Raw genomic sequence first — 10,200 nt, forward strand, 5'->3', positions numbered from 1 at the left:
AAAAATGTTACCTGTGGTATCTCCATGCAGCACACATTCTCCGTTCAGAAGGCATCGTGGTGCAATTTGCACAAAGAAGTCAATAACTGAGCTTTTAAAAACACATGAAACTACACACATTGCTGACAACTTGTTGTTGGAGTTATACTTTTTATCATCCTAAGTTATTCAACTTTCCAACGGTTGTTGCACGATGTTGGAAGAAAAGGATTGTAAACTATTAATAAACGCAATGAGGCCATCGTATATATGCTGAAAATATGAATGTCTCCCTTTATAAATATATATATATATATCGCTGTTTTTGCGTTACAAACTGTACACATTGCATTCTTGCTAATTAGCCAAAATATGAACAGAATAAGAAGCAAGCATCGTAACAGAGTAAAATAAATAGGGACAACAGCTTGTCAGCTAACCATTCAGAAACGTCCTGCTGCAACCGAGATTTTTGCACCTCCACCAAAACCTCCGCTGCTTCAGGGTCAGTTTCTGGATCAAATTGATAATATGCTTGAACACATGCATTGCTCTGAGATGACATGTTTATTCCACACTCGTAATCACAGCAAGCACGGTAACATGACTCTCGTCGGCTCATGCCTGCTCTTCTGCAGGGGGGCGTGGTCAGCTGCAGGGGGGCGTGGTCAGCTGCAGGGGGGCGTGGTCAGCTGCTGCTCAGAATTTTCAAAGACGGGCTTGGAATAAAGCGAAAATGAGCGAAACGAGGCATGTCTAAAAAATGATCTGTTTGGTATTTTGAAAAATAAAATGTATAAATATACCTTATATAGGTATGGTCATACACTATATCATTTAAATATAGCATGATAGGTCTCCTTTAAGTATAATTCAACTGAAAAACCTATTTAAAAAATAAATAAAATCGTTTTATTTCGATTATGTTGTTTTCATAATCGTTGCAAGCCAAAATCGTAATTGCGATTAAAATACGATTTAATTGAGCAGCCCTAGCTCAAAGTGCACCAGATTGATGCATTCAACTTCAACATTTAAAAAAAATCTTCCTGGGGGTGCATGCCCCCGGACCCTCGAGGATGTGACGTCCACCACCAAATAAAGCAGGTTAAAATAATTAAATTGCATATATTTTATTTTAGTAAACACTGAAAACGGGTCCCACAGACCCAAACAGCACTCAATGGTTAAAGGTCCATCCATCCATCCATCTTCTCCCGCTTATCCGTGGTCGGGTCGCGGGGGTAGCAGTTCCAGCAGAGAGCCCCAAACTTTCTTTTCCCTGGCGACATCAACCAGCTCTGACTGGGGGTCCCAAGGCGCTCCCAGGCCAGAGAAGAGATATAATCCCTCCACCTGGCCCTAGGTCTACCCCTTGGTCTCTTCCCAGCTGGACGTGCCTGGAACACCTCCCTAGGGAGGCGCCCAGGTGGCATCCTAACTAGGTGCCCGAACCACCTCAACTGGCTTCTTTCGACGCGAAGGAGGAGCGGCTCAACTCCGAGTCCCTCCCTGATGACCGAACTTCTCACCTTATCTCTAAGGGAGACACCAGCCACCCGAAGGTTAAAGTTAGCATATAATAATGTTAAAATGTGCTAAATATATACACTGCAAAAAAAACAAAAAAGAGGAGTAGAAGTAGCTCACGACTTGTTTTATTTTTTGAAAGTAACCCTCATCCTAAAAAAAGTTGGAGACCCCTGTTATAGAACGATACATTTGACAATTTTAAGCTTGGCCTACCATTTTATTGGAGCGATGAGGAACAGGTGGGGCTTGAAAAGGCCCACCTGTTCAAAGCGGGGAATGACAGAAAAAGTTTGAGAACCACTGAGTTAGCACATCCTCCTATCAGGCACTAAACTGTTTTATTCTAGATATCATTTGAGTATCTTCTTGATATTTTCTATTCTATATTTATATCATTGACCTTCTACTTTCCCACTATTTTATGTACTCTTAATATTTAAATGTTTTCATAAAATATAACACATTCAAAAGTGCTTTACAAAAATGAAAGACATTAAGAAAAAGGCATTTTAAACAGTCGTTAAAAAGCAACACAATCTTCCTGCATTGCAATTACTCTAAACGTGCAATAACGTGCTTTAACCAGTAGGTGGTTTGGGTTAAAAGGCTGTAAAGTTTACAGTGTTAACAAAATAAAATATACTGCTGTTTCTGGTTTAGTTTACGACGAATATTATTTAGTTATTGTTTTGATATTTGTAACACAAAAGCGATGGAAAAACCCCACAGCAACACAGAAAATATGGTCTTAACATGACCCAGAGGTCTAGTAGTTAATAAAAAACAATAATATCAAAACAAATGATTACTACTAACTTTATTGTGAAATTAAAACAGAACGGTAAAATAATAGTTTCCGGTCTATTCTGAGCCCGATCTCTGTAGATCAGTGTTTCTCAAACTTTTCATACCAAGGACCACTTAACCAATAAAAAAACACGCGCGGACCACCTAACTCCACAAATATCCAAAAACACATCGTTTTTTACAAATCGCCTGAAAATGGTACAAACAAGTGGCAACATGTGTGATGAAGGTGTTTATCTGGGCTACATCATGCAATCGAAAGTGAAACTTAAGCTCGTTCCATTGCGGAGATATTCCCGCGAGAGTGCTAAAAACTTAAATAAATGTAAAATGTGAAATGTTACCAATATACTCACGGACCACTAGGGGGCGCTGACGGACCACCAGTGGTCCGCGGACCACACTTTGAGAAGCACTGCTGTAGATAAATAAAGAACTACGACAGATGTGTAATATTTAATGCAGCCAACCCATTTATTACAATGCATTCATGTGATGACTTTCAAAGAGTAAAGCAAGCACTGCTGAATAAAGTATGATTTTCTCTTTTACGAAACCTTTTTATATGGAATGCAGTTGGAGGTCAACCAATCACAGAGCTTGAGGACTGATCACGGGGTTTGTCAAGCTAAGCACATGGTGTAGTCCCAAACGATAGCTGAGGATTCTGGGTAGTGTAGTGTCTTCTGCCATCCAAAAACTCAGAAAAAACATTTGTTTCTCCGAATCGAAGGGGGAAAATACAAAAGCATTGCACACAATTCAAACCAATCAATGTTGTGTAATTAACAAGGATAATCTGGTGTTTTTTAGTCGATGAGTAGTGCAGATATCACTGTAAAATCAATCGACAGTAAGGAGAATACTTACTTCCGGGTGTAAAATTCTCCGTTATCCAATGGGAATGGACGCTCGTAATATCTTTTAAATAACGTTAACTAAAGGGAACAATCTATTTGGCACAGCTGAAGCTCTGGCCTTCCTTAAACACTAACTAATTTAATAAAAATCACAGTTGCATTACCCACAATGCACTGTTTTGTGAGAACACAAATTCGTAACTAATGTAATTTTTACATTCTGACGAAAAATAAAAATTATTATGAATACAAATAAAATAAAAGAAGCCTCCCGTGAGTTACTACACGCTATAAAGTAGATTTTAAAAACGTTTTATAGAATAAAAGCTCACTGCGGGACGTTGTAGAAATGCGTGTGTGCACCACGACAAAGGAGCCTCAGTCACTTTACATTGGGGTTGTTTGCGTGGTGCCGACACGTAAATGTAACAAAGTCCGTGAGTCCACCACGCATTGTGGTGTTAAGGAGTCGTGGTGGAGTCACGCATTCTGGTGAGATCAGGTTGAGAAGAATCTATTTAACATCATAACACACGACACTTTGTAACGGGTTACAGCCATTAGACACCGTAGTTTATCATTTGTATTACATAAAAAAACGGATTAATGTCAAATCAAATCTGGTAAATTCTCAAAACATAAAACTACATTAGTGTTTTGAGCTATACATTATTTAACAGCATCAAACCCGACAGTGATCCTCCGTCACACTCAACGTTAAACATCGGAAAACTACTTCAGCTTTATTCTCAGTAACAATAAAACAAACGACTGTATTTCCAATAGTTTAAAGCTCCCCTACTAAACGGTTTTAGGTCAATATATTATTTCATAAAACATCGTTATGACATCATCAAGTGCCCAAAATCTGATCAGCTCGTTTTCAGACAGTTTTTATAGAAATAGATCAAAAAGAGAGAGAATCTTTGTTCCTGAAGCTTTCAGAGTCTCTTTCCACAGAGGGGACACATGTTGATGTAGAAGAGACATGAAGAAGAGGGGACACATGTTGATGTAGAAGAGACATGAAAAAGAGGGGACACATGGTGATGTAGAAGAGACATGAAGAAGAGGGGACACATGTTGATGTGGAAGAGACATGGAGAAGAGGGGACACATGTTGATGTAGAAGAGACATGAAGAAGAGGGGACACATGTTGATGTGGAAGAGACATGAAGAAGAGGGGACACATGTTGATGTAGAAGAGACATGAGGAAGAGGGGACACATGTTAATGTAGAAGAGACATGAAGAAGAGGGGACACATGTTGATGTAGAAGAGACATGGAGAAGAGGGGACACATGTTGATGTAGAAGAGACATGAAGAAGAGGGGACACATGTTGATGTAGAAGAGACATGAAGAAGAGGGGACATGTGTTGATGTGGAAGAGACATGGAGAAGAGGGGACACATGTTGATGAAGAAGAGACATGAAGAAGAGGGGACACATGTTGATGAAGAAGAGACATGAGGAAGAGGGGACACATGTTGATGTAGAAGAGACATGAAGAAGAGGGGACACGTGTTGATGTAGAAGAAACATGAAGAAGAGGGGACACGTGTTGATGTAGAAGAGACATGAAGAAGAGGGGACACGTGTTGATGTGGAAGAGACATGGAGAAGAGGGGACACATGTTGATGAAGAAGAGACATGGAGAAGAGGGGACACATGTTGATGTGGAAGAGACATGGAGAAGAGGGGACACATGTTGATGTAGAAGAGACATGGAGAAGAGGGGACACATGTTGATGAAGAAGAGACATGAAGAAGAGGGGACACATGTTGATGAAGAAGAGACATGAGGAAGAGGGGACACATGTTGATGTAGAAGAGACATGGAGAAGAGGGGACACATGTTGATGTAGAAGAGACGTGGAGAAGAGGGGACACATGTTGATGAAGAAGAGACATGGAGAAGAGGGGACACATGTTGATGTGGAAGAGACATGGAGAAGAGGGGACACATGTTGATGTAGAAGAGACATGGAGAAGAGGGGACACATGTTGATGAAGAAGAGACATGAAGAAGAGGGGACACATGTTGATGAAGAAGAGACATGAGGAAGAGGGGACACATGTTGATGTAGAAGAGACATGGAGAAGAGGGGACACATGTTGATGTAGAAGAGACATGAAGAAGAGGGGACACGTGTTGATGTAGAAGAGACATGAAGAAGAGGGGACACATGTTGATGAAGAAGAGACATGAAGAAGAGGGGACACATGTTGATGAAGAAGAGACATGAAGAAGAGGGGACACATGTTGATGAAGAAGAGACATGAGGAAGAGGGGACACATGTTGATGAAGAAGAGACATGAGGAAGAGGGGACACATGTTGATGAAGAAGAGACATGAGGAAGAGGGGACACATGTTGATGAAGAAGAGACATGAGGAAGAGGGGACACATGTTGATGAAGAAGAGACATGAAGAAGAGGGGACACATGTTGATGAAGAAGAGACATGAGGAAGAGGGGACACATGTTGATGAAGAAGAGACATGAGGAAGAGGGGACACATGTTGATGAAGAAGAGACATGAGGAAGAGGGGACACATGTTGATGAAGAAGAGACATGAGGAAGAGGGGACACATGTTGATGTAGAAGAGACGTGGAGAAGAGGGGACACATGTTGATGAAGAAGAGACATGGAGAAGAGGGGACACATGTTGATGTGGAAGAGACATGGAGAAGAGGGGACACATGTTGATGTAGAAGAGACATGGAGAAGAGGGGACACATGTTGATGAAGAAGAGACATGAAGAAGAGGGGACACATGTTGATGAAGAAGAGACATGAGGAAGAGGGGACACATGTTGATGTAGAAGAGACATGGAGAAGAGGGGACACATGTTGATGTAGAAGAGACATGAAGAAGAGGGGACACGTGTTGATGTAGAAGAGACATGAAGAAGAGGGGACACATGTTGATGAAGAAGAGACATGAAGAAGAGGGGACACATGTTGATGAAGAAGAGACATGAAGAAGAGGGGACACATGTTGATGAAGAAGAGACATGAGGAAGAGGGGACACATGTTGATGAAGAAGAGACATGAGGAAGAGGGGACACATGTTGATGAAGAAGAGACATGAGGAAGAGGGGACACATGTTGATGAAGAAGAGACATGAGGAAGAGGGGACACATGTTGATGAAGAAGAGACATGAAGAAGAGGGGACACATGTTGATGAAGAAGAGACATGAGGAAGAGGGGACACATGTTGATGAAGAAGAGACATGAGGAAGAGGGGACACATGTTGATGAAGAAGAGACATGAGGAAGAGGGGACACATGTTGATGAAGAAGAGACATGAGGAAGAGGGGACACATGTTGATGAAGAAGAGACATGAGGAAGAGGGGACACATGTTGATGAAGAAGAGACATGAGGAAGAGGGGACACATGTTGATCCTTTAATAGTTTATTATTCATTCTGGTGATAACTTCTCCATCTCCGGCTGGTCGCTCTCGGTGCCGTTGTTTCGCCCGGGGTCGTCGTTGAGCATGCGGTCGGGGGCGGGGTTTGTGACGAGGCCCATGAAGAGGGGGGTCAGCGAGGCGTCGTCCACGAGGGCGAAGAAGAACGGAGAGTTAGCGGAGAACAGGGAGATGGAGCGCATGGTGGTGACGGCGGTGGTGGCTGACGCCTCCACGCCCTCCTCGCTGAGCTCCAGGGTGGCGGCGTGCCGGACCCCCGTCACCACCAGGGGGTCCGAGGTGATCCCAGAGAGGTTCGGACCGGAGAACAGAGAGCCGAGGCCTGGGGGAGGAAGAACCGGAGGAAGAGGGGTCAGTGAGGTGAGTCGAACACAGATCTGATTCTGTGGTGAAGGACAAAAGGAAATGGCGGCATCTGTTGGCTGTCACAGGGCAACCCTCGTCATTGGGCAGCTCTGGCATGTATGTGTCTGTTGATAGTGTGTATGTTAGTATATACATATTTGTACACATATTTTTATATATATTTGTATTTTCTATTCCCCCGGGATTGTGGGAAACGGTATTTCGATCTCTCTGTCTGTACACACAGACTGAAAGATTGACAATACAGTTGACTTGGCTAGCTAGTTAGCTTGGTAGCTTCTCCAGACTAGAGGAATATGTTCGATGCTCTTTTCTGTAACCAGCGCGGCCTTAAAGCATTGAGGAATTAGCAAGCAAGCTAGCTGTAACACTGCTAATACATGGCAATGGCAATGTGCTTCATATGTTGCGGCGATAGGTAGTTCATTTCCTTCTTTGTCGTCGCAGGGCGTGAGCCTCTTCCTAAAGCTCACCTAGTACACTGAACAATAGATGATGGGCCATCTGTACGAAACATGTCTCTGAAGGGTTTTGCTCAAATACCAAACAGATCCCATTATAGCCTCACCCCCTCTCTTTCAGCCCTGATACTAACGTGCTGATTCTGGCTCTAATGTTCTCACCCATGTTGGTGAGCGCCTCCTGCAGCTCCTGCCGGTACTGCAGCTTGAGTTTGGGCAGGTTGACCTGCATGGTTTTCTCCTGCGGTAACCGCCTGTAGAGGTCTGAGATGTTCAGCTTGGGAAGCAGCGACGACACGTTTCCTTTCCCAGACAAAGGCATGACGATCAGGAAGCTGGTGTTCCCTTTGAAGGGGAAGCTGGCAACCTGCAGGAGAGGGAAGGGTTCCAAACTCCATCACAAGCACTTTCCCAAACTGCACCTGTTGTGCCTCCGAATGTGCGCCTGTGGTCACCTGTGCCTCCAGCTGTTGGTCGTTGAGCAGACGCAGAGGGTACTGCGGAGACTTCATCATGTCCACCGACACTGTGTTGCTGTTGTCCAGGTGAAACGCTCCCTTAGAGGTCACCTGGGGGTCAAACCGTGTCTGCCATGCACCTGAGAACACAACAGGGAGCAAGAAGGAGGCATCGGGCAATCAGAAATGTGTTCTCTTGTGTGCGTCCCGGAAACCGTCTGACGCTAACCGACGAGCCTCAAAGCAAAGTGCTATTGTTTCGTCTAATATAACGTCTCTAATTCTATCATGTTTAGCTAACTATTTATGTATTTCTTAAATACTTAAACATATATCTTGAGGCACACTTTGGGGAAACATCTTCCTATATTCCAGATCACAAGACTCCCACGTTGCTTATTGATAAAGGAGGTGGCCCTTCACACTGAGCATGTGTCCTGTGTGCTGATGGTGTTCCCTTTGCCTTCAATATGCGACGAAGCGATCTGGTTTCAATCTGCAGTTATTAATAAAGTGGAGTCTGCCTGTGGTTTGCTTTCAGCCACCATTCGTATGTGGGATTACCTGAAGCGGAATAGGGCCGATCAAAGCACATAAGTCATGTGACAAAAGTACGTTAAAATGTTTTCTACGAGGTGACCTGAAAATCCTTCACCATTTCGACGGTTGAAGAAAAACTGATTGTGTTTTTCTTAATGATGGAACATTATCTCTGTCCTGACATGAATCACCCCGCTCTTTGGGGGGGGGGGGGGTACCTTTGAAGTAGACAGCGTTGATGAGCATGAGCACCACGCTGTGGGGAATACTCTCCATGAAGTTGTTGATCTGACCGTTGGTGGCGTTCTCCACCCATTGGTTCACCTCCTCCACGGAGACCAGGGGCACCGGGGACGATTGGTACCTGAAGAATAAAACACGTCTAGGCGTTTAAAGGGTGTAAGAAAAACAACAGAACTAATACCCCCATTGTCTTAAAAACACGTTCTCTAATATCTTACAGCAGCGGTCTCAAACTCAAGGCCCGGGGGCCAATCCCGGCCCGCGACTTCATTTTATGTGGCCCCGCAAGAGCTTGCAACGAATATAATACGTTTATTATACGGTGACATGCCACTTTACAGAAGCAGGTTGCCCATAAACTACATGTCCCACAATGCATCTCGTTTTGTGACATGCCCACTGAAGAGACTTGCAATTATTTTCCCTGGACTTCTGCTTTCAGACGTAGTTCATTACTAAGTTATTATCCTATCCGATAATAATGAAATTCAGAGGCAATCATGTAATATATATATATATATATATATATATATATATATATATATATATATATATATAGTTACAACCGGCCCTTTGAGTGCAACCTTTATGCGAATGTGGCCCGCGATGAAATTGAGTTTGACGCCCCTGTCTTACAGGTAGATACTCGTCACGTTGCCGTGTCTGTAGTTTCTCTTCACCTTCCTATACTTTTCTGCCACTCAAGTATTTGAGTATATTTCAATACCTTTCCCAGAATGACCAGCAGCCGTCACTAGAGAGCTTATCCCCCTGAGGGTCACATGACCTTATCCTTACGCTTGTCACCCGTTAACCCATTCAGGCCCACACACACCGTGTCGACTACCGGCAATCTGAAGACGTTTTTTAGGCCAAACTTTGAACGCTGAACTATTTTCATTCCTCAAGAGTATCTTTATACATCTAAAACGTGTGCAGGATGTTAAAATGCATTGTCTTGTCCTGGAAGTAAGCGTGTATTTGGCCTGGCTGCAGTTGATACCTGGCCAGAGAGTCCTCAACAAAAGACAGCTCCACTTCAAACCCTGAGAGACGAAAGACAGAGAGTAGGGTTAAAACAAATCAAACACTGAATCTCTTGCCGCCCCTCCCCAGCTCCACACGCACCGGGTCTCAGGTACATGCGAGCGGCCACCTCCAGCGACGTGTTCCTGAACTGAGACACGAGGGCTCCCAGGGTGTGATGGAAACACGGCAGCTCGGAGGCGTGGAGGCTCTCCAGCAGCAGCTTCTCTGTTTCATTGCGAGCACCTGAGAGAATGGAACAGAAGGATTGGATGTAATAAAAAATCCTATTTTATTGCACACTGCAGAACTCTTCTATAAATTACATTTTAGTCGATGTTTCCATCCCAACGTTTTATAGGTTTTTTCCTTGGCTCGCGCTACACCCTTCCACCAAATCTCCAGTAGTTGTTTCCATAACCCGTTTCCCCGCATGTCCATCCAGTGATTCAGACCAGCTCTAGAAGGGCATGTGTTTTT

The 10,200-nt window shown here is 43.7% G+C and overlaps 1 protein-coding gene across 4 annotated transcripts in view; it reads right to left on the reverse strand.

Moving 5' to 3' along the window:
* Positions 1-6,593: 6,593 nt before the first annotated feature.
* Positions 6,594-10,200, reverse strand: part of serpinf2a (serpin peptidase inhibitor, clade F (alpha-2 antiplasmin, pigment epithelium derived factor), member 2a) — a 9,386-nt gene continuing 5,779 nt past the window's right edge. For all 4 annotated transcript variants that reach the window (XM_034098500.2, XM_034098498.2, XM_071205493.1 and 1 more), the window contains exons 4-9: positions 9,823-9,966; positions 9,698-9,740; positions 8,670-8,815; positions 7,909-8,051; positions 7,616-7,820; positions 6,594-6,948 (exon numbers count right to left, since the gene is read on the reverse strand). In XM_034098500.2, the coding sequence (XP_033954391.1) occupies positions 6,617-6,948; positions 7,616-7,820; positions 7,909-8,051; positions 8,670-8,815; positions 9,698-9,740; positions 9,823-9,966 (1,013 nt within the window). In that variant the 3' untranslated portion in view covers positions 6,594-6,616. The remainder of the gene's footprint in view (positions 6,949-7,615; positions 7,821-7,908; positions 8,052-8,669; positions 8,816-9,697; positions 9,741-9,822; positions 9,967-10,200) is intronic.

This window comes from Pseudochaenichthys georgianus, chromosome 14, assembly GCF_902827115.2.
Source record: "Pseudochaenichthys georgianus chromosome 14, fPseGeo1.2, whole genome shotgun sequence".
Classification (NCBI taxonomy): Eukaryota; Metazoa; Chordata; class Actinopteri; order Perciformes; family Channichthyidae; genus Pseudochaenichthys; species Pseudochaenichthys georgianus.